The following is a 25,088-nucleotide window of genomic DNA, read 5'->3' as shown; positions in this document are numbered from 1 at the left end:
GTTGGACTTTGGGGACATTCTGCTAAGAGAAATAAGCCAATCACCAAAGAACAGATGTTGCCAAACATGGTGACTCACACCTGCGAGGCTGAAACAGTAGGATTATCCAAGCTTTGAGGCCAGCCTAGGCTAAAAGAGTAAGATTTTTCTCAAAATAAATAAATAGATAACAGACGATATTATGAGTCCATTTATATATGGTGTCTACAGTGATCGTGTTCATAGATACACAAATCAAAGTGGTGGCTGCCAGGGGCTGATGGGAAAGGGGAATGGGGACTTGGATTTTTGTTTTTAATTTTTTATTTGATTAATTTTTATTATCATGCCGGGCAGTGGTGGTGCACACCTTTAATCCCAGCCCTTGGGAGGCAGGGCAGGCGGATTTCTGAGTTCGAAGCCAGCCAGGTCTACAGAGTGAGTTCCAGGACAGCCAGGGCTACACAGAGAAACCCTGTCTCGAAAAACCAAAAAAAAAAAAAAAAAAAAAAAAAAAAAAAAAAAAAAAAAAAAAAGAAAGAAAGAAAGAAAAAGAAAGAAACCAGAAATTTCTACTTCATTTAGCAAGGGCTTTAATAACTGAGGTATATTCTTGGCCTGAAACAATTATATTCAAGGTCACTTTCAATATATGAAGATTCCACAATCATTTTTTAAAAGTTAATTTACTTATTTTTCCTTCTCCCTCTTACTCTGGCCCCGCTTGCTCCAGCCCAAAGGCTTTTATTTATTAATTATATGTAAGCACACTGTAGCTGTCTTCAGACAGCCAGAAGAGGGCATCAGATCTCATTATTGATGGTTGTGAGCCACCATGTGTATCTGTAGTTGGAGTTACAGGTGGTTGTGGGCTGGGAGCCACTTGAACAAGGGTGCTGGGATTTGAACTCATGACCTCTGGAAGAGCATTTAGAGCTCTCTTAACCGCTGAACCATCTCACCAGCCCTTTAAATTTACTTTTATTTGTGTGTTTGCCCATGTGTGTACAGGTGACCTGAAGAGCATGTCAGAGCATCTGTAGTTGGAGTTACAGGTGGTTGTGGGCTGGGAGCCACTTGAACAAGGGTGCTGTTATCCGAATTGCAGTCCTTTGGGGGAAAAAGACCCCATAGGTGTACAGTGAAGCATGCCATTCTTAATCAGGATCCGGAATCAAAAGGAAGTTTGCTCAAGGTCAGTCTGGAAACAAGCCAGAAAATGGAAAGGCATCGTAGGTAGTAGTTAAGGTAAAGCTGAATGGAATGTGTCAGTCCAACCTGTTGTGCAGGTCACCATAAACCAGCAAGTTGACCAGGTGTAGGGAGGGGGTGGGAATTCGTTCACATAGGATGCTCAGGTAACTGGTGTGGTTACCAGTTAGAATTTTATTCTCAGGATGCAATATGTTTCGAATAAGGCTGTGATATGCAGGGTAGGTTTCACGATCTGTTATGAATTCATTACTGGGGCCCTGCTGTCTTTTATATATAAGAGCCTTCAGTGTTGGGACCCACAGAGACAGACATAAGGCTGTACAGTGTAAAACTTGGGAATAGGGAGACTGCAAAGTAACCTTGTGTACAATTGATGCTGAAGAAACAAACAGTAGGGGAGGGAACCAAAAGAAATAACAAACTCTTGAGAGTAGGGTGGGGTGAAGAGATGGTGGAATCACGGAAGCAAGTACATTTACCGTACAGAAGTTGAAGTTTATTTTTTTGGTTGATGGGGGTAGAATGAAGGGGGTTGGGAGAACCAGGGAAGCATTTAGACTAGTTGGCTACATTGCTGAATTCTCTAAAAAGGTCAATAAAATCTGGTGGTAGGTGCTGAGGTATAAATAAGCAAGGCACCAGGGGTAGAAGTCATAATAACAAGAAGCCAGTGATTAGAAAGTAACGGTGACTAGACATGAAAGTACAGTAGAATACGGTTCTGTGCCCTCCAGCCCAAATGAACTCATTTCCATTTTCAGAGTCACACATCTCCAATTCTGCGCCTCTTCTCTCAGTCTGACCCTTATCTGTAATTGAAATCTAGGTGGTGGCACACACGCTTAATCTCAGCACTTGGGAGGCAGAGTTTGAGGCCATCGCGGTTCACAGCGTAGGACAGCCGGGGTGCTCTGCAGAGCAATCCTGTCTAGAAAAACCAAAACCAAACCAAACTTCTCTAAACACCCCCCCCACCCCCCGATTAACAAAAAGCTGAGAGGCTCGGTGGCCCAAGACTAATCCCCAAGACCTGAGGCAGGAGAATCAGCAGTTCAAGGCCATCATCTTCTGCTACACAACTTTTGCGACTAGGCTTCAGAGAAACAGGTACCGGAAGCCAGAAGTCTCAGAGGGAAAAAGGGACTTGCTGAGTAAACTTGCCAACCTCATTTCGATCCCTGGATCCCACCAACTCCGTCAAATTGTCCTTTAACCTCCACACAGTTGCTAGGGCGTGCCTGCACTGCACAGTAACAATAAACAAACAATACGCAAATACTCGATCTAGCATAGCGTCTATATTACAATTTTTTCCCGTCTCTGCAGGCACCATACTCAGACGTCCGAAAGTTTTTAATCCGATTAGCCCCCTCCCTTTTTTTTTTTCTCAACTCTGCAGGCACTGCTCACCCTTTTTAACGTGAGCGGATTGCAAATCTGCCTTCCCACCAAGGTCTGTGCTCCCGAGGGGCCGTGACGCAAACAAGTGTCTCGACGGTCTGACTTATTAGCTGAGCTGAGACGCTCGGCTCACGTGGCTACTGCAGTTCTTTTAAAAGAGCAGCTTCCTTTCCCCCTCAGGAAGTAGAACCCGCTCGCCTCTAACGTCGGTTGGCTCTAGGGAGAAAAATGTCTGAATTATCAGCTGGCCTTGAAAGTCGGGTCAAGGAGACTCCCTAAATTCCGCAGGCGCATGACGTGACTAGACGCCGCAATTCACCGGAAGAGGAGAGGGTGGGCGGGGCGCGTAAAGCGACTTGACGCTAAAGTCACGCGGCCCGGCGCCTCTGAGTTCTCTATTTCGGCATTCGGCTATTCGGCCTGGCAAGCTTCTGGCGCGCTCCGCTGATATCTGTTCTTTCGGTGTTCGACTCACCCGCGCTGCTGCCTCCGCTGAAGGAGGAGCAAGGCTCAAGATGGCCGACAAAACGCCAGGCGGATCTCAGAAGGCCAGTTCAAAGGTAGTTTCTTAGAGATCTCCGTCAGTCAGTGGGTCTTTCACCGTGGTCAGGGGCCTACAGAAATCTCTGGCCTTCGAGAGCTTTCTGGGCTGAGGGGCTAAGGCCTGTTCGCCACAGTGGGCCTGGCACCGCTGCATCAAGGTGCGCAGGTTGAGAGGCCTGAGGGCGCGCGTCCGTTCCGGCTGGGATTCAGCCCCACACTAGCGTGCCTGCTGGCGAGCGGGGCTTGTCCCTCGTTTGGCTTTGGGGTCAGGTCAGTGATTCAGAGGTGGTCCGGCGTCCTTGTGTCGCGGGTTGCTGCTTTCGGAGGCCGCGGGCTAGGATCTGGGAGAGGCGGGAAGGTTCCCGGTCTTAAATGCCTGTTTCTTCCCCTCATCCCCCTTCGTTATTTTGGATCTCACTCGCCCCTAGCCTTACACACTTTCTCTCATTACCTTCCAGGGAATTAGCCTAAACGGTTGTGAGTGTGTGGGAGAGGTCCGCCAGTGGAGGGCCTGGGGTTGGGACGTGCGGAGGGAGCCCTCTGAGCCTCCTGGTTGGTGTCACACTTCACATGTGGCTTTCCTCTCACTTCCCAGGAAGTGAAAAGTGAACATCACTTTTGAGGGCCGCAGACTTAGGGTCTCTATCAGTATGTGGGCCTTCCACTGGAAAGGAAAAACTACAGTAGACCTGGAAATTGCCCAGAGCCTTGCATTTGAGTTTATAGGGAGCCCTGTGTATTGCTTGGGAAACCGTTGAGCTGCGAAAGTAGTTTAGCGTTAGTAGGGTTGTGTTAGCAATTGGTATTTGTTGCCATTTTGGCCAGCGCGTTTAATCCTGTTTATCTATATATTTATTTTGTATTATTTTGCCTTGAGATTTTCATCCCTTCTCGATATTAAAGATGTTAAGTACTGCGATAAGCCAGTTGGGAGGCTTTAGTTGCAGAGACAAGGAGTTGGATAACACTTAAAGAGTCTAGGGACTTAAAAAGTGTATGGGTTATCTGCTTGCATTTTCTGTTTGGTTTGAGAAACAAACCAAACTTGCTCTTTCTTTCTAATAAAGTTTATTTATTTACTTATTTTTAAATTTTTGCCATTTTGCTGAATGATGCCCCATATTTATTTTGCAAATAGTAATGGCCTTACTAGGCGTTATTTAGTTAGGTGAAACTATGGTAGGGGGCCAGTTCTAGTTATGCTTACCCCAGACCTTTACTGTAATCACTTTTCTTTTTCTCCAGTAGGTTGTCCTTCCTCACCTTTCTAGGGGAGAATGCGAATGAAGGGGTAGCTCATGCTGCTGCTGGCCCTCCTTTCCGACCATGGCAAAAACAGCCTCCCACAACCATAATTACTCTTTGGGGGTTTTTGTTTGTTTGTTTGTTTTCTTTTCAAAGCATTAAGTATTCCCTACATGAGGCCTGGAGAGATTGAAAACTTTTCAAAGTATGTGTTCAGACTTCCTTTTAAAAATGTTTCTCAGGACTCTGAATGTGTAGTTTTTAAATATTAAGCAATTTGTTGGATTTTTTTCATTAACGCTTTTGTCAGTTTATAGTCCTTCAGATGTCACTAAAAGGTGCCTTACTGGTGTCTGTAAAGGGAATATTTAAACTCAGAGTTTTGTCATGAGTTTTCCTATAATGGAAAATGTTGTAATGGAGTGGCAAGGTTATAGGTTTTGAAAGCAAACAAGACATTTGGATTCAAATCCTGACTTGGTAATTAAGCATATTTGTGATAATATTAAGGCAGATTGCCTAATCTCTTGAGCCTCAGGTTTTTTCATTACAGGAAAAAAATCTTTCTTATAGGGCTGATAGAAATATTGAGTTACTGTCTGTAAATGTATAGTAAATCTTACTTCAGTTTCTAAGTCTGTATATCTATCATCCACCCATCCTGCACACTAGGATTTTGAGACAGGGACTCATGTAACCTTCAGCACCCTGATGCTCCTTCCTTGCATTTCTCAGAGTTGGGATTGCAGGCATGTACCAGCTATTTCCAGCTCCCTTGTCCTTCTTACAGAACTAGAAAGCACTGATTTGGATTATTAAGCCATTGGCTATCATAATGACTGCTTAATTTTTTTTAAATTTCAAATATAAGTCTAGACATTATTAGATTATAAGACCGTTTTGGCCTTAGTACAGTATTTGGAATTTCCAGGCTTGATTTCTTTCTTTGGAAATAACAGGTATTTACCTTGCATTCTGTGCTATACATCAAGGAAGTAGAGACTTCTGTTTCATGCTCTTTCTATGGTAGTTACATTTCCATCAATATGGGAAGAGGTGTTTATTAATCATTTCTACACATTGAAGAGCATATTAACTTTGTATAACATACAAGGTTTTTGCCGTTGACCATGGTGAAGTCTCTTTTAAAGTGTGTGCCTGTCTGTGTACATGTGGGCACCCTCATGCTGCCATGCATATGTGAAAGTCAGAGGACAACATTGGGTTTTGAGGATGAAACTTGGGTCCTCAGGCTGTGTGGCATATGTCTGCATTCTCTGAGTCATGTTTATTGCCCCATTAGTGTTTCTTAATTACAAAATACATAAGCCACTATAGTTCTTTTTAGCTTTAAAATTAATTTCATGATGTACACAGTATATGTACTCGTTCTTGCTAAGAGGACTTGATGGGGGGTTGCCCTCCCACATTCCCTTTTATTTTATGTAATTATTTTATACTTTTCATTTTTGTTATCTCCCGGTAGACACTGAGCCCATATTTTAGAAATGAACAAAATTTCCTATGCAAAGTATTGCATGGCTTCAGGAGGGATTTTGGAGCCATATTGTAGCTTTGTTTCAGAGCAGAGAGATAGAACCAGGGGTTGTTAACCTGAGATATTGCTAAACATAAAAAAATAAGTTTATTAAAAAATGTGTTATCTTGCCAGGCAGTGCGTTTAATCCCAGCACTTGGGAAATAGACAGGTGGATCTCTATGAGTTCCAGGACAGCCAGGGCTACTACACACAAACTCATCTTGAAAAACAAACAGAAACAAAAAAGAAAAAAAAATTGTTATTTTAACCTTTCTTTCTTTGCATGTTCATACTAGTGAGGATTTGAAGACAATGATTATATTTCACTGTGTGGCAGTACCTGTCTCCTTTTTTTAAAAATGTGTTTTTTTTTTATTGTGTATGGTTGTATGTGGACCTGGCTGGAGGTTAGAGGTTGCTTGAAGGTGTTGGTTCTTTTCTATCATTTGGGTCCTGGAGATCATCCTTTATCAGGGATTGTCAGGCTTGGCAGCAGGTACCTTTACCTGGGAACCTGTTGCCTGCTCCAGTACCGTTTTTCTTTCTTTGATCATCTTTTATGTAACACTTTGGTGGAGATGTGAACAGATGTCTACTTACTCTAGGTAGGGAACTGACAGGAAGATACCAGTGAAGTCTGAGCTTTCTCCAGGCAGCTCAGCTTGTCTGGAAGTCTTCTGTGTAGTTGCTGGTCTGTTTCAGGTGGCTTGGCTGGGCTGAGAGTATCTCTTAGCAGTCTTCACTACTTATATTCCCTTGTAGGGTATCTGGTTAGTGTCAGAGACTTCCTGAAACTTTTGGATTATTTTCTAAGTGTCTCTGCAGGATGGAATGTTCACCTCCATAGTAGACTAGAATATTCTTTGTCTTAAGATCTGCTCTCCAACATGGATGCTTAGCTTGGAGAGGACTGCTGCACAGCACCATCAAAAGCTGTCTTATAGAGGGAAATGAGTGACACAGGAGTTACTGAATCTTTGAGCATGTGGTACTGAACTGACAGAATAAGTACTAGTAAGAAATAGTAATGCTTAAAAAATAGTAAAATTAGAATCTATTCAAGGCTTGAAATTCCTTTTTATTTCCTCTGTGTGTGTGTGTGTGTGTGTGTGTGTGTAACGTGGAGATTAAAGTGTGAAAAGTAGTTTGCCAGCTTGAAACTGAACCTTTAGTATGTCATTGCAACTTTATCTTAAAGTATAAAATGGCTCAACTTCTTAGTGGTTGGCTGTGTTTTGAATGGAAGTAGGAAGTATGGCACCACCTCTCCCATTTTTGAGAGACAGGATCTTACAGGACAGGCTATCTGTGAACTCACTGTGTAGCCTAAACTGGCCTTGGACTCCTTATTCAGAGTACTAGGATTACAGGCTTGAACATCATGTCCATCTTAAACTAACTCGCTACTTTCTTTTCCTTCTTTCCTTTCTTCCTTGCTCCCTTCCTTCCATTTTCTTAGACATGGTCTAATGGGCTAGCCTCAAACTCTGTGTAGCTTTGGATGACTTTGAACTCCTGATCTTTATGTCTTCCACATTCTGAGTGCTGGGACTACAGGCATGTACCACCTCCTCTGTTGTATAAAGTATCAGGATCAAGCCCATGGCCTTGTGAATGCTGGGCAAGTACTCTACTAATGGAGTTACAGCTTTGGTCTCTGACCTATTTTCTTGATTAGTATGTTTAGAACTTGACTTTAGATATATTTATTTTATGTATTTGAGTCTTTTGAATGAATGTACATCATATGTGTGTCTGACATTCAAGGAGTCAGAAGTCCCTTAGAACTGGAATTAACTAGTGGTTATAAGCTAACTGCCCTGGTTCTCTGCAACAGCAACAAGTGCTGCTAACTCCTCTAACTTTATTTGTTAGACTTATATATGCACCATACGAGTATCTGGTGCTTGTGGAAGTCAGAAGGTGGCATCAGATCCCCTGAGATTAGAGTTAAAAGTTATAGACACACCATGTAGATCCTGGGAGTCCTGGGTCCTCTGCAAGAGAAAATAATAACCATTCTAAACTGTTGAGCAGTGGTTCTCAACCTAATGCTGTAATTCTTTAATACAGTTCCTCATCTTGTGATGACCTCAACCATAAAATTGTTTTTGTTGCTACTTCATAACTGTAATTCTGCTACTGTTAACGCATCCTAATGTAAACCTGTGTTTTCTGATGGTCCTTAGGCTACCCCATGTGAAAGGGTAGTTTGACCCCTCTATAGGGGTCACTACTCACAGGAACCCTGAGAACCACTGCTTTGGGTCCTGTTCTAGACTTGAACCTGCAGCACTGTTTTGCTAGATTGTGACTGCTGGTGTTAAAAAATATTCTTTTACCGGACTGATTTGTTTTCTAAAAACTTATCTTTTAATTCTTTTGGCTTTCATTTCTAGAACTCTTCCTTTTGGAAAGTAAACTAAACCTTTAATATGTCATGATTGCAACTTTATCTTAGAAACTTAGTTAATACAGCCACTTGCCTTAGTGGTAGGTGAATCAAGAGGTCATTCATTTGCTGTACAAATTGAAGACTTCCATTTCTCTAACCCTTTTACAAAGAGCATAATTTTTAAAATAAATTAAAATTAATATTGGAGATTGCTTCTTATAGGGTCTTGCACACACTGAGTGCACCTTCTGTCTCTGAGGTATATCTTCAACCAAAATAACAGTTTTGAAAGCTAATGACACTCGAGGCTTTTGTTAGAATTATAGGTTTGTTCCTCAATTTTTAAGAAAATTGAGAGACATCAAACATGTATTTAAGTATTTTCCATTTGATAGTATTTGGGAGTGTGAGTCATAATTAATGGTCGTGAAAGCATTAAAACATTCTGTATAATATAGTTAATTATTATAAAACATTATTTTATAAGTATGGATATTTTGCCTGCATGTATGTCTGCACCATGTATATGGCTGGTACCCACAGGGACCCAGAAAAAGGAGTTACAGATGATTGTGACCTGCAGTGTAGGTGTTTGGATTTCAACCTAGGTCCTCTGAATAGTAGCCAGTGCTCTCTAATCACTGAGCAATCTCTCCAGCCCTAATGTGTATGCATTTTTTGTTGTGTTAAATCAGAACCTTGGTTTGTGGCTTGACTAGGTTAATTAGTGAGAGGGCAGAGTGGTGTGGAGTCTAGAGTGCTCCATTTGGGGAGGTACTTGTATGGCATGTTTTATATATGTCAGTAGTTATATTGAAACTCTTTCTCTTGCCTCATCTTGAGCTTGATGCTGAGATAAAATTTCAATCAAGAAATTTCCCGAGTTTGAGGGAGCATGCTGTGTATCAGGAGAGAGTCAGTACAGATCAAGGCAGAGCTGCTTCTGAAAGTAAGGGAATGATGCCTGCTTGAGTGGAGATTGGGAGCTGTCCAGAGCTTAGTGGAATTTGACTGAATGTTTTGAACAGTGAGTAGGGTTCTGAAGGTTGTATTATGGGGAGAACTGAGTAAGATGAAGACTGTAAATGACTGGAAAATCAATTGTTAAATGCATGTTAATGGGAAGAATAAAAGGCACTGAGACTGGAAAGATAATGATTGGCTAAACTGTGGAGGGATCTGAATGTGGGAAATAAAATGAGAGGGGCTGTCAAGTCCTTTAGCAGAGTTGTACCAAAATAGAAGTAAGAAAGAATTCGGAGACCCAGCGTTAGAGGTTATTGCATTGCTGCCTTTATGAGGGGTTACTCCAGATACTATCACATCCTTTCCTAGAAGCTTTTCCCAGTAATCTTTCCCTGCTAGCTTAAGATTTGCCTGGCCAGATGTGCTCTTGGTGGGATAATCACATTGTTTTAACTGTTTCTTTTTTCTTTAGTGTCTAGGAGGCCAGGGACATGGCTCAGCAGGTAAAGGAGATTCTGTTCTTATCAAGCCTGTCGACCTGAGTTCTATCCCTCAACTTGAGTAGTAGGAGAGAACTAACTTCTACACATTGTCTTTTGACCTTCATAAGATACACATACACAAGCATGCACACACACATACACACCTGTGTGTATAAAGTAAAAAAAATCTTATGAGCTTCAGTTTGCATGTCTTTGTTAACTATAAGTCTAAAATTACTCTGATTTGAATGCAGGGTAGCTGCAGCAACATATCTCTGGTAAATGGTTTGCAGTATGACTTTTGACTGAAATTTCATCCTCTCAGGTCCTGCTGTTGCTTCTTTATTTAAAGTTTATCACATTGTAGCTGACCTTTGAACTGGTTACTTTTGATTTTGAAATTTGCCTACCTGATGGACAGTTATTTAAGTGATAACCTTTTTAAATTTTTGGTTTATCCTGTTATCTGTAATGTTTTATCCCAAGCCCAGCTCACATGCCAAGGCATTGAATGGAGGTCAGAGGGGGAACTGGTTCTCTCCACCAGGTGGATCAGGGATTGAACTCGGGACATCAGGCTTGGTGGCCAGTACCTTTATCTGCTGTCTCAGTGTCCCTAAGAAATAGTCTTGATGATTAGATTACAAGTGTCTTGGAGTCAGAAAAGATTTAACTATGAGGGAACAGGTATAGTATCTAGTGGCTTTTATATTTAAATCCTAGAAATGAAAACAAAAAAGAAGTCCTAGAGACAGCCATTTGGTTCTGACATAGATTAAGGAGATGCTGTCCTTTAAGCTGCTGCTTCTAAGTAAACCTTAGTGTTATCTTGGCAGTCCACTTGTGACTTGCAAAGGTTTCCCTTTGTGATTTTGAGCTGTTAAATGAAGTTGTATTACATCTATAAATAATTTTGGATAATTTTAATGTGGTTTTAATACTGAGTTTTCTGTCCAGGAATGAGTCCTCAAAAGGTGATTTGAATGAATGATTTTTTTTTTTTTTTAGTAAAGTTTGTGGGTTTTTTCTTCCAAAAAAACCTTTAAAGTTAGTTTCTAGATATTTCTATTTTTGTTATTGTTATGATATTACTATTTTTATTTAGGGTTAATACTAGTGTATTGGAAAGCATTGTTTTCCATTACCCTATTGGTTGAATTCATCTTTTGTAAAAGTAGGTATTTGTTATTTTGAATTTACTAATTTCTAGATGACTACAAATTCCAAGGTGTGTTTCACAGAGTTTAGATGGTAACTCCCCCTACTCCCCATGTCATCTTTACTTTTGAGAAAGGTTAACTGGGAAAAGAAAATTTACAGGGGAGGGCACAATAAAAAGTGAGGACGAACCATAGAGCCAGAGAGATGAAAGTGGGAGGGGCTTGAGGCTTGCTGTCTCCTACCGACTTTTGGTTTTTTGTTTGGCTTTTTTTTGTTTGCTCTTTCTCTCTTTCTTTCTTTCTTTCTTTCTTTCTTTCTTTCTTTCTTTCTTTCTTTTTTTAGTTTTTTTGAGATAGGGTTTCTCTGTGTAGTCCTGGCTGTCCTGGACTCACTCTGTAGACCAGGCTGGCCTCGAACTCAGAAATCCGCCTGCCTCTGCCTTCCTACTGACTTTTGCCTCAGGCTTAGTACAGTGGGTTTTAGAGAAGTAAATGTTGTAGATGACATAACAATACTAATAAAGCCTGTATACTCTGAAGTGTGTCATTTAAGAGAAAATTATGTGAAATTTTAATAGTTGATATAATTAAAACATGGCATTATTTGAAGACAGTTCTTTTCTGGTAGCCTATGGCATATTTTACTAGAAATAGCTAGCTAGTGTGCGTTCTCTCACTCTCTCTCGCTCTCTCTTGCTCTTTCTTGTTTGTTCTCTCCCTCTCTCTCTCTTCCCCATCTTCCCCGCCCCTCCATTCTGGCCCAGAGACTCACTGTGTAGACCAGTCTAGCTTTAAACTCACAGAGGTCCCCCTGCCTCTGCTTTGTGAGTGCTGGGACTAAATGAGCACCATGTATACCAGCCTGGCAGAAGCAGCTCGCCTAAAACAAGTTGAAAGACAGATGTTTTGAGATTTGATGATAAGATCTTTCTTTTCTTAAACTAGTTCAATAGTGAATATTGTGCCTTCTGCTGGGCAGTGAAGGATAATGTGTGTGTATGTATTTTCTTGCTGTTACAACTCATTATTTATGTTTGCTCTGAGTGACTAGAAGAAGAGAGGGTGATTTTTCTTGTACTAAGAAGTTGCTGCTATGGCAATATTAGTGTTAGGACTTGTAAGAAGCCTTTGTTCAAATGTTTTGTTATGAATAGTGGTTCAGTTCCTAGCCTTTGCTATGTCAAGGTAATTATTGTTCAGATTTTTGATTAGTATTTATATAATATGTTTGGAAATATGGATTGTTAATTTTAAAGAATTGATTTAGCTCATTGGATCACAACTTTTTTGTAAGCCAGAGAGTGTCATTGTTTAGTTTTATTAGCTGAAAAACAGTGTCTGAAAGCTAGGGAAGATTAAACCTTGCAGCTAAAGAAACAGTGTAGAAAGAATTTTCCGGTCCTTTAAATATTTGCTTTTGTTGTTTTGATACTTGTAGAGCCGATCATCAGATGTTCATTCATCTGGATCTTCAGATGCACATGTGAGTATAAAAGAAAGTTTTTTTTTTTATATATGTGTGAGTTACATGGTAAATGAATGCAATTATATATGTGAACATTTGTGTCTTCCTTTGTGTCATTTGTTTACATAAACTCCTTCAAATTGTATTAGCAGCTTGACACATATTTTTTATTTTGCTTATAAAATTCTGTACACATACATGACCCCTTTCTTGCTGCACCTTGTACCTGCCTATGGAACTCCCTGCATATCAGTTGGCATAGAGCGTGCTGTTCACTTCTTTCTCATGGTATAATGCTCTAGTAGAGAAAGATAGACTTGTTTGTTTTCTTAGTGGGTAAGTAACTTTTGTTTAAAGTTTTTTTTGGCATTTTGAATACTACAATAAATGTTTTTCTACATGTTATAGCAATATTCAGAGTATTATATGTAGATTCCTACTACAAGTTGTTGAGCATGTCCAGGAGTATGAACTCAGAATTATTTTGTAATAGGAGCTTTGGGAGATGGATGGCTCAGTAGGTAAAGTGCTTACCACAGTACCCGTGTTGTATTTCATTTCATCTTTGTTCTGGGATACGAAGATAGGTAGGTAGATGAATCCCTGGAGCACCCTGGCCAGCCAGCATCCGTGACTGATGAGTTTCAGGTTCAGTGAGAGACTTTGCCTCAAAAAAAAAAAAAAAAAAAAAGGGTGGCAAGTGACTAAGGAAGATAGATACTCCACACCAACCTCTGGTCTCCAAACTCATGCACAAACGAGTGCACATATGCTCTTCCCGGTGCCTCATGCAGGCCAAAATAAACCCCTTTTGTACCAATGCCAAGGCATTTTTCATCTTTTTCACTATGTTTGCATTCTCCCTGCTAGTGCAGAAAAACTGGTAGGCAAACTTTAGGCGCATTAGCATGAATTAAGGAAATGGCTCCAAAATACACTGTTGTATTCACTCCCATCTTATATAGTAAAATACACTAGCTTAAGAGTATTTCCGTGGGTGAGCCTAGGTGGGGGGGCCATGCCTATAACCCCAGCATTTGGATGGATAAAGCAGAAAGATCATGGGATCAGGAAAGTGAAGATGACTCACTACTCAAAAAAAAGGGTATACAATACTTAAGACTCAACTCATGTATGGGTTTTTGATTTTCAATCCTGTGTGATGAGACAAGTACATAAAAGGTCTGCTACTTCCGGAGTGTGAAGATACAAGTCTATTTCATGAACTACATACCCTTCTTGAAGGAATGCCTGACATAAACTTGTTATCTGACTTGGGTATTTTGACAGATATTTTCTTAACTGAAGGACAGAACCTGTTACTTCAAGAGTAAAAATGTTTCCAGTGTGATACTTGAGCTTTCAAGGGCAAGTCAGAGTTCATGAAAACTTCTTGAAGAATTTACTTATGAACTTGGTGGTGTTAATAATGTGTTTTTAGATAACAGTGAAATTTGACAGTATGTAGACACTTTGGATTAATTCTAGTTTTTAGTACTGTGGATGTCATATTTGAAACCATTTTTAAAACTTTATCTGAAGATGGATGCATCTGGACCCTCAGATAGTGATATGCCAAGTCGAACACGACCTAAAAGCCCAAGAAAACACAATTATAGGAATGAGAGTGCACGTGAAAGCCTTTGTGATTCTCCTCATCAGAATCTCTCAAGAGTGAGTATTGCTAAAGACAACAAAGGACAGGACAGCTGACGGTTTGCTCTGTCCTTGATGGAATATGGTGGTTTGTACTTAGTTCTCTTTTTGGTATTTTGAGACAAGGTCTCAATCCGTTGTAGCTCTGGCTGTCCTGAAACTAGCTCTGTAAACCAGGCTGGCCTCAAACTCACAGAGCTGTGTCTGCCCCCGCCTCTTGAGTGCTGGGATTAAAGATGTGTGCTACCACTGCCTGACCTTGTTTCATTTTATGCTATTTGAAACTTATATTCTTTATTAATGATAAACTCCCACTTATTGAAAGAAAAATATGTAGCTCATATTAGATGTTTCACTAAAGGTGTTTAATTATTTAATTTTTTTGAAAAATAAACATTTCAATATAAAGTTATTATTGTCATATTTATTGAGTTATTAGAAATATTCAGGCAGCTGGGCAGTGGTGGTGCATGTCTTTAATCCTAGCTCTCAGGAGGCAGAGGCAGAGGCAGGCAGATCTCTGAGCTTGAGGCCAGCCTGGTTTACAGAGTTAGTTCCAGGACAGCCAGAGCTGCACAGAGAACCCTGTCTTCAAAAAAAACAAAACAAAAAAGAAATATTTAGGCAATTAAAACAATCCTTGGATTTGGTGAAATTGCTCAGAAAGGTGCTGGCTATGTAATCCTAGAAACAAGTTGGATTCCTAGAGCCTATGTACAGGTGCATGGAGAGAAATAACTTTACAAAGTTGTCTTCTGACCTCTACACACGTGCCTTGGCATGCACATCCACCTACCTACAACATGTGTATATACACATAGTATAAAAAAGGATGCATTCCTAGTGCTCCGAGAGCTTATGTTCACTCTGAAAACAAACAAGAATAGATGTTAGTCATTTGGGTAAATGGAATCCTAGTACAATCAGGAACACAGAAAGAGGTTCTCTGTTTGTATGTGTGTGTTGTACACATATGTGTGTGCAGTTGCAAGTAGAGGCCAGAGGTCAACACTGGGTATCTTTCTCAATCACTCCACCTTGTTTATTATGAACCAGGGTCCCTTACCAAATCTAGAATTCCTCTTCTGTTCTGCCAGTGTGGCTAGCTGTTGAGCCTTAGATGCACGGTGCTGGCATCACAGACACATTCTCCACCCACACTGACTTTTTGCATAGGTGCTGGGGATCCATGCTCAGGTCCCCATTGATACAGACATTTTCCTGACTGAGTGTCAATTTCCCCAGCCCTCGAGAATTGGGCTCTTAGTACAGAGTGTCCGCAGCTCTTCTAGTCTTCTAAAATCTATGCAAAATAAATGTTCTTGAGGTAGATATATAAGTTGGTGTACTTGTCTAGCATGTATGAGGTCCTAGGTTCAATTCCCAGCACTATTTTAAAGTGTACAACTTAAATAATGTTTCTTATGAAAAAGTTCAGAAAATATTAAGCCAGCCATCAGCCAGCCAGCATTAAACACTGATCATACTTTTTTTTTTTTTTTTTTTTTTTTTTTTAAAGACAGGAACTCTTAATGTAGACCAGGATAGCCTTGAGTTTGACACAAAGATCTTCTTCTGTCTCCAGAGTGCTGGGATTAAAGACATGCTCCACCATGCCATAGGAACACATCTTAAAATACCCTCCCCCCCCCTTTTTTTTTTTTAAGTATTTTTATTTCAGCAAAATTTAACTTTTACATCAAAGATTATATTCTTCATTTGAATAAACATTCAGGGTTTTTTTTTTAAATTTTTTTAGGTTTTTTTGGCCACTTCTCTTTTGGATATATAAAGAAAATTTGAGCATGCAAATTTTGTTTCTTTTCTTTCTTCCTCTTCTTTTTTTTTTCTTCATTCCTTCTATTTTTTCTCCCCATCTTGGCTTGAGAGGAGTTTCTCTGTAGCTCTGGCTCTTGAAACTTGTTCAGCTTGTTCTATAGATCAGGCTGCCTTGAACTCAGATCCGCCTGCCTCTGTCTCCCAACTGCTGGGATTAAAGGTGTGTGCCACCATGCCTGGCTACACATTTAGTTTCTTTGAATTGTGTTTTTCCTTCAATTTCAATGTAATTTTCATTTGAAAATAACTCTAATTACAGTGAATGATGGCAAGACATTTTTTTCTTTTTTGAGGAAAAGATGATTTTGAATCTGTTTGAAAATTTGATTTTTGGGGCTGGAGAATGGCTCAAGAAGTTAAGAGCACTATTGCCCAGAACCATAGGTTTAGTTCCCAGTACACCACAGGTGACTTACAACTACCTGTAACTCCAGTTCTGGGGGATCTGACACTCTGTTCTGGTCTCATTGTGCACCAGGCACACACATAGTACACCTGCATATATGCAGGCAAAACACTCATAAAATAGAGATCTTAGAAGAGAGGGAGAGAGAAGGAAAAATGACTTTTGTGTTATTAACTTCTCTTTTGCAGAGGGCTTTTAATGTAAAAAGAGGTGGCCTCAGTGCTTCTCTGCCATGCTGTGCTTCCAAAAGTCTCATTTAGTGCTTTGTCAGCTTCTCATTTTAGTAAGGGAGAAAAACTTCAGAGTTGAGTGTTTTTGGTTGTATTTAACTAACCACCCTACCTTTTCATGTATGAATTCTGAGCAAAATGAAACAATGGCAGGCCTGTAGATTATTTAGATCAGATTTCAGAAGGAAACTGCTTCTAAATTGTACAAATGAAGGCTTCAGTAAAATGTTTCTTTGGACCAGCTAGGTGGCTCAAGTTGTAAGGGTTCTTGACATCAAACCTGTCGCACCCCAGCTCGCTCCTTGGAACCTACATGGTGGCTGGAGAGAACTAGCTCTCTTAAGTTCTTTGGCCTTCACACATATGCTTTGGCACATGGCCCCTGTCACCTATATGCATACACACAAAAACAAAAAAACAGAAGATCTTTGCGAACTCAAGGTTATCCTGGTCTACATTAAATAAGAGTTCATGTCTTTAAATTATAATAAATTCTTTTAAAACAAGTGAGAATTTCATTTATATATATGCTTTTTGATCAAATCCAGCCTTCATTCTTCCCTTCCAATTCCTCTTATATCCTCCTTTCCCTCCCAACTTCATGTACTTTTCCTTAATTTTAAAATTTTAATTGAAATTACATCATTATTTCTTCTTCTCTTTCTTCCCTCTATCCCTTCCTGTGTTCCCACGTCCTGGCTTCCTCTCAAATTCACGCCCTTTTTCTTTGATTATTATGGACATGTGTGTATATATATGTATAGGTATATATACACATAAGTATCTAAATACAACCTGCTGAGTTGTTTTAGTGTTGCTTGTGTGTGTATGCTTTCAGGGCGGATCTCTTGGTATTGTATAACCAGTTGTGGGCCTCATCCCCGGGGAAGACTAATTCTTCTTCTCAGCAGTCTTTAGTTGCCTGGCTTCTGTCTAGAGGTAGGGTCACTGGAGATTTCCTTCTTCCACTTTAGCATGTCTGTTGGTGGTGTTATTTCAGGTCATGTTTTGGCAATAAGGTTTCACGGGTGTCATTTCTCCTTGCATTTCTAGGAGGCAATCTCTCAGCAGACTTCCTGTTCCTATAGCTGTGTTTTAAATATACCCCTCAGGCTTGAGTATCCTCCAATCAGTTAGTTATTCCGTATGTTTTGAACAGTTGTGGTTTCCGCAATGGTCTCTTACTGTTGCAAAGAGAAGCTTTCTTTGAGAGTGAGGGCTGCACTATCAGGCAATGGCAGCTCCCCGAGCCTGGTTACATAGCTTGGTTGTGCTGTGAAGATGGCAGTGGACAGGGACAGGATGGAAGAGAGAAGAAGGAATCCCACTCTGTATTCTCTCTGCCCGTGTATTTACTTAGTGCTGCCTATACAGTATTCTTACATAAATTGGCTGTCATTTATCTGAACTGCTTGGCATGGGAAGTTTTATTGGATTTTTTTTTTTAAGATTTTGACTTCTGGAATATTATTATATCCTGAGGTATCTTGGGCATGGGATCCAAGACTAAACATAAAATTCATCTCTCTCTTATGTATATCTTACACATACAGCTCAAAGGTAATTTGTTGCACAGTATTTTACACCTGGATTTTAACTGTAACCTGTTCTTTGAAATCAGGTATAGAATATTTCACTTGTGGTATTGAGTGTTTCAGAATTTGGATTTTCAGATAAGGACTGCTCATGTGTGTTCAAAAAATATTGATAAAGTTTTATATATGCTGGAATATGAATGCAAAGTAGATGGTACATTCTCAACAAAAAATGAAATTATGTTTATATCAGTGTTTTTTGATATATGAAGTACTTAATTAAGTTATAAATGGATATGATGGGATTTTTTTTTTTAACACCTGAAATGGAGGTAGATGGTGGCTTCTTTAGAGTGGAAACGACGTCCTTCCCATTTGAGGATGTTGCCTGTTGTAGCTGCGTTTGCCCACAGGGGTCTGTTTGCCCTTCTCTGTGCTGTTTTTTTTTTTTTTTTTTTTTTACTACTAGGCCTTCAACGGGTCTTGCCTGTACCTGACTTAGAGATAGGGAATAAAAAGCACCCCTTAATTAGTGGGTGTTTATATCAGAGTGATGCCTAACAGGCGTCTAAATGTGGAGTGTGCCAGCTTGTCTTTGCACTGGTGCTTTAAATTAGAAACTCTTCTAAAGATGACCTTATCAGTTAAGGTATGTTACATTTATAGTAACATTAAAATTTGTATGCAAATAAAAAATAATTTTTTTTTTTTTTTTTTTTTTTTTTTTTTACACAGCCTCTTCTAGAAAACAAGCTTAAAGCATTCAGTATTGGAAAAATGAGCACAGCAAAGCGAACTCTAAGTAAGAAGGAACAAGAGGAGTTGAAGAAAAAGGTAATGTTTGAAGCGTATTTTAAGTTATACTTAGAAGTGAATGTGTCGGGAGCAGCAGCCATGGTTCCTGAAGACTCTGACTTCTTGATGTTTGCAACCCCACACACGTCAAGTCTTTAACACAAGAGATGTTCAGAATTTGGGTTCAGCTTTTCTACCTGTCTTCTGATCTATAGCTCTATGTGATGATGTGTTCTTGTTGTCAAAGTGTGAGTGTGTGTTTGTGTGTGCATGGACTGTATTGTACTCACCTCCCTTAGATGAATGCTATAGAGTGAGGGTACTTTTTCTTTGTTTATCTTTTTAAATTGAGTTTTTTATCTTTGTGATTACTTGTAGGATAGAAACATTGAATGCTTTTATAGTGTCGTGGATTTGTAAAGTCCTATTGGGGGATTTGTGGTTTTGCTCTTTGGACATTATATTACAAATAATGCGGTTATGAATAATGTTTTATACAGGTGCATTTTGGTTTTCTTCTAGTTTGCCTTTTAAGACATATTCCTGAAAGGGAAATTGTTGCAGTGGTAAATTAATAAATGTGCTTCTTCAGTACTTGTCAGTATTGTTCTCTGTAGGGCAGGGACATTTTGTTCTCTATCTGTAATGCATTAGTGTTTGAATTTGCAATTCTTTCAGTGGCAGTACAGTTCACCAGCCCTTTACCTCCGGTTTATTTCTTTTTATTTTTCTTCTGGTTTTATTCTTCCGTGTAAAAACTGTTATAATCAGTTGTCAGCCTTTTCCGCAATTTCTGTGTTTTTAACCAAGTTTTTTCCCTTCTTTTCCATTTCTGGCTTATGGGGGATCCCTGTATTTTCTTCTAGGATCTGGATTCCTAGGACAATCCTATTGGATTCCTAGGATTGTTTCCAAAATGTAATCTTCATGCAGTTTTCCATGTTACATATTACAAAAAAAAGATTTTGTTTTATCATGTTTTCAACTAGTTGTCAGTAAGTTATACCAGTTTTGTTTCTGGGAAAGTCAGTGTATTTCCCTCTGACACTAGATGCTTCTTTTATTGATATATTTACTCCTTTATTGAAGAATACTTTTCTACTTGTTATTGGATGTATTTCTTTTTTGATTTGTTCTATTCTGATGGATTTGGGTTTCTGAGGTAGAGTCTTACATAGCTTGGGCTGGTCTGGAATTCTGTGTTCCTGTCTGATGTCTGAATTGATAGGAATGTGCTGCCATTCTCAGCTTGGCATTTTAATCATATATATTTGAGATATTTAGATGGTTTATAGGTGAGAACGTCAGTTCTACTTTTTAAAATGCCATGTCACGTGTATATAATGTGGCTTTGCTTCTATTGTATCTCTGATTATTTGAGAATGAAATTTTATATTTGATAAATTAAGTCATCATGCCTTGGAGAACTTTTTACATAGTAATAGGATAATATGTTCTTATATAGTCACTTGTCCTACAGTTTGGCTCTTGATTGTCTTTAAATACATTTACTTGTTTATCTGCATGGGGTAAGTTCTTTTTTGCATCTCTAAATTTCTAGTAAAGTAGCAAAGCCTTTTTGTTTTAATTACTTAATATATAATATCCACCAAATATTAGGTACTAGAATTATTTGAGAAGGGAGAGGTTTGTGTATTCTATTTTTTTTCTTTTTTATGTATATGGGTGTTTTGTCTGCTTACTCTATGTGTGTGTGCGCTTGGTATCCAAAGAGGTCAAAATAGAGAGTTGCTCCCTTATGACTGGAGCTATAGATGGTTGTGAGCTGCCATGTGGGTGCTGGGTCCTGGGTTCTTAGGGAGGAGAGCCAGCGCTCTTAACTGTTGAACTTCCTCTCTGCATGGTGACATTTGCCTTTAAGCCAGCATTTGGCAGGCAGATCTCTGTTCAAGACCAGTCTGGTCTACATATCCAGTTCAAGTCTGCCTGACCTCTACAGTGAAATCCTGTGTGGAAACAAAAACAAAAACAAAAACAAAACAAAACAAACCAGTCAAACCATACCCAAACAGCAATTCTTGTGTAACTAATATTTTGTTACGTATTTAGGAGGATGAAAAGGCAGCTGCTGAAATTTATGAGGAATTTCTTGCTGCTTTTGAAGGAAGTGATGGTAATAAAGTGAAAACGTTTGTTCGAGGCGGGGTTGTTAATGCAGCTAAAGGTAAGTGCTAAGATCTGGCTTTGAACAAACCTTGGATGGAGTGACAACAGATTAATTATGGAAGACATTTGACTTTGAGTTTCACTTTTCTATTAGCACCCTCTAGTGGTTAGATTAATTAGTAATATAAATGACCATATATGGAATAATGAAGACTAAATTTGATTAGTGTGACTGTATGAAAGAGATACTACTACTACTGATAATCTCAGTACCCTTCAAGTTTAAAAAAAGCAAATCTTGTTAGAAAAGTTTTAATGTTTTATAGTTTTGCTATAAAGTGGTCAAAATGTGATTTTATTTTTAGGTTGAGTGGTAATATGTAAATTTAATTTCATGTTCAAATCTTAATACTAAAAGCATATTAATTTTCTTAAGTAAAATTAACAAAAATTAAAATTATATGAAATATTAGTTTTACAACCTAGCGTTTTAAATTTCAGATGAACATGAAACAGATGAAAAAAGAGGTAAAATATATAAGCCATCTTCAAGGTTTGCAGATCAAAAAAATCCTCCAAATCAGTCATCCAATGAAAGGCCACCATCTCTTCTTGTGATTGAGACGAAAAAGCCCGTAAGTCATTATTAAATAATTAAGCATTTATTTTAGAGTCTGGCATTATTATTGGTCCTCTTGAGTACATCCACTATACGAAACTTCTTATGGTTTATAAGTCTTGAAGCAGGTGTTGAGTTTTGATGTTGTCTAACTCAGTAATTCATGTAGATAAGCAGTGGTAGATTAGGTTAGGTAGGACATGGCAATGATAGTCTTTGAACATTGGTTACTGTGTTTGTATTATACATTACAAGTCAAAAGTTGGGTTGTAAATGTAGGGTAGAATTTTTTTTTTTTTAAACAGTTCTGAATTATAATCCTAAAATTATTAGCAACATTTATATATATTTCTTGGGATGGCTTAGGAATTACTATCAGAGTTGATTTTTCTATTTTCTCATTATAGAATTTTTTGTTCATTGGAAGTAATTTTACAGGAAATAATAGGTTGATAAATGTGCAATCTGGTCACTTGGAGCCACACTTGGTTAATTAAATATGATTATATTAAGTAGTGAGATAGATTTTTCTTGTGTGGCTGTCAAGATACCTCTGAAAACAAAACAAAACAAAACATAACAGCTTTATTGCTATGTAATTCACATACCTTAAAATTTGCTCTTCAAAGTATATATAATTAGGTGGGCTATTTTAGTATATTTATGGTTATTCAAAAATTGCCATTTTGCATTTCCAGAAATTTTTATCATTGCAAAAAGAAACCATAAATTTTGTTTAGTCTTCTTTATTTTATCTATAATTTATATTCTTCATAGCCACTGAAGAAAGGGGAGAAGGAAAAGAAAAAAAGCAATTTGGAACTTTTCAAAGAAGAACTAAAACAGTAAGTTTTATAGGAAGAATCCTATCATAGGCATATTGGACTGGTAATTATAGTTGTTGGTACATATACGAGTTAGTATCAGCTAGTTTACAAGTGAGCTTTCTGTAGCTACAATAGAATATGTTTGAAAATCAATTAGCATTTATTCAATGTTTATTGCTGCTTGTAATGTAAAGATTTAATTCAGTTGGCTTATTTTCTGTCTGGAATCCTGTTTATTCACTGGGGTAGAAATGAGGTGTCATCAGATCTATTAAGAGCAAAATCATGAGTAGTGGTTTTATGTTGAATTTCCTTTTCACCCTAAAAGAGTCTTGTGATTGAGGGGCTCACTAGTCTTAGTTATAATTATTGCTAATGCCAATACATTGCATTATTTGAAGATGATACTTAGATAAGCTGTTGCTAAATATGAATAACTTGTGGCTTACTCTTATTTGGCTATAAATATTTTCAACAGAATTCAGGAAGAACGTGATGAGAGACATAAAACAAAAGGCAGGTTAAGTCGGTTTGAGCCTCCTCAGTCAGACTCTGATGGTCAGCGACGTTCTAGTAAGTGATGTTTATCTTAAAGCACATATTTATGACTTATTGTCCTAGAAACTAAGAGTTGTTTTCTTTTTTCCCCATTTAAGTGGATGTGCCTTCAAGAAGAAATAGATCGTCTGGTGGTAATACCGATTTTTTGCTTTTTTAAGTATTAGAAATGGTCTCAGCTTTGTATTTTGCAGGGTGTAACTTGTTTTCTCTCCTTATTGTAGTTCTTGATGATTATGCACCTGGCTCACATGATGTAGGAGATCCCAGCACTACAAATTTATACCTTGGAAACATTAATCCACAGGTAATATAAAGAAAATAAAATGAATGTTGGCTTATGTTCATTTTTGTTGTTGTTATTGGATAATTAGATAAAATTAATATTCTGAACTTGACAAAGCTAATGGAATTAGATAGTATTTAATGATTGTATTGAAAACTTGGGAATAATCAATTAGATCCAAATTGTTTCCTGTACATTGGTGAAGGTGTGTCTTCCTTTTTAGTAACTAGTTTGTGCTCTTTGAGGCGCCTCTTTCTGATATGTAACTTGCTCTCTTACGGAGTTCCTTTCTTTTTCTCCTTGTTTTCTTGTTTAAGCTGGAGCTTGGGCTCCCTGTTTTTCCCATCTCCCCTGGCCGTGATTGCATAGGTTTATATCCCAAGATCTTCAAACAGGAAGAGAAATCAGACAGACCTTTGGTTCCAGTCGCTCTTAAGATGCTAAACCCTAGTTGCTTATTTAAATAAACTAGAAGGCTTCTAATATGAAAGTATTTCAAATGCCCTGGTAGGGCAGGGTTTTTGCTCATGTAGTTTCTAGTATTTGAATGTGACGCTGTGACATTAATGGGTTGCTTTCTACTTTTTAAAATGATTTTGCTTTCTGGGCCGCATAGAATTCTTAGCCCGTCCCTGTCTGTTTGTTGCATAAGCAATTACGCTGATGTTTTCACTAGATGAATGAAGAAATGCTGTGCCAAGAATTTGGAAGATTTGGACCATTAGCTAGCGTAAAAATCATGTGGCCCAGAACCGATGAAGAAAGAGCACGAGAAAGAAACTGTGGCTTTGTGGCTTTTATGAATAGAAGAGATGCTGAAAGAGCTCTAAAGAATTTAAATGGTAAAGTCCTTATTGTCCATTTGTAGAATTCAGGTATTGTTTTGGTGTAGAAAATCAGTCATAAAAACGACTGAGAATTGGATCAGATTGGAAAACGTAGAGAGGAAATTTAATTCAGAAATACTTTTTCTCTGGAACTTGTTAAAGTAACCTTGTTCCTTTCTTTTTGCTTTTGTAGGGAAAATGATTATGTCTTTTGAAATGAAGCTAGGTTGGGGTAAAGCTGTACCTATTCCTCCACATCCAATATACATTCCACCTTCTATGATGGAACACACACTCCCCCCGCCTCCATCCGGACTGCCTTTTAATGCGCAGCCTAGAGAGCGATTAAAAAACCCCAACGCTCCCATGTTACCACCACCTAAAAACAAGGAGGATTTCGAGAAGGTAATTTAAAAAATGTACATAAGGCTGCATCTAATTTGTAAATACTGTATCTGTGGTAGTGTTTCTTTTCAACAGTCTTATAGAAATATGTATGTTACTCTGGCAACTCATAAATAAGTAAATATGTTCCCTGCCTTAGCCCATGAAAATCCTATATTGAAATATTAGGTCATATTTAATATTTTTATTTGTGGCTACCATTCCCTTTTGACCACTCGGTGAGCGCACCCTCTCCACCCCCAGTGTTGTATTCAGTGTTTGGATTTACTTTGTTTTGAGAACGTGATAGTTTTTATTTGGTTAAGTGACAACTTTTCAATTAAGAAAGCCCACCTAAATAGTTAAATTATTTGAATGACAGCAAACTAACTTAGCTTTCAAGGTCTTGAGTTATTAGACTATATAATAGCATATATGATATTTCAAAAATAGTTAACTAATCTAGTAAAAACAAAGGGTGAGTATTTTTCTTTATTAAACATAAAACCAACTTAATTTCAAGTTATACGAATTTGTTGGTTCTATTATGAGTTAATTACACTTGAAATGCCAGGGCTGGTTTTAAAGGCTTGGGAACAAAGTAGCAA

General features: G+C 38.4%; 1 protein-coding gene across 7 annotated transcripts in view; it reads left to right on the top strand.

Annotated features, from left to right (window-relative positions):
- Positions 1–2,946: 2,946 nt before the first annotated feature.
- U2surp (U2 snRNP associated SURP domain containing) overlaps positions 2,947–25,088 on the top strand; it is a 51,366-nt gene continuing 29,224 nt past the window's right edge. The window contains exons 1-12 of one of the 7 annotated variants that reach the window (XM_034484007.2): positions 2,947–3,155; positions 12,365–12,409; positions 13,934–14,065; positions 18,793–18,891; positions 20,923–21,037; positions 21,481–21,614; positions 22,376–22,443; positions 22,904–22,998; positions 23,082–23,117; positions 23,208–23,290; positions 23,946–24,111; positions 24,290–24,501. In XM_034484007.2, coding sequence (XP_034339898.1) covers positions 3,111–3,155; positions 12,365–12,409; positions 13,934–14,065; positions 18,793–18,891; positions 20,923–21,037; positions 21,481–21,614; positions 22,376–22,443; positions 22,904–22,998; positions 23,082–23,117; positions 23,208–23,290; positions 23,946–24,111; positions 24,290–24,501 — 1,230 coding nt within the window. In that variant the 5' untranslated portion in view covers positions 2,947–3,110. The remainder of the gene's footprint in view (positions 3,156–12,364; positions 12,410–13,933; positions 14,066–18,792; positions 18,892–20,922; positions 21,038–21,480; positions 21,615–22,375; positions 22,444–22,903; positions 22,999–23,081; positions 23,118–23,207; positions 23,291–23,945; positions 24,112–24,289; positions 24,502–25,088) is intronic. The other 6 variants (XM_034484008.2, XM_076917948.1, XM_076917947.1 and 3 more) reach the window with 6 other exon arrangements.

The sequence above is a fragment of the Arvicanthis niloticus genome, chromosome 21, assembly GCF_011762505.2.
Source record: "Arvicanthis niloticus isolate mArvNil1 chromosome 21, mArvNil1.pat.X, whole genome shotgun sequence".
NCBI classification, from domain to species: Eukaryota; Metazoa; Chordata; class Mammalia; order Rodentia; family Muridae; genus Arvicanthis; species Arvicanthis niloticus.
This window is presented reverse-complemented; position numbering and strand designations above follow the sequence as displayed.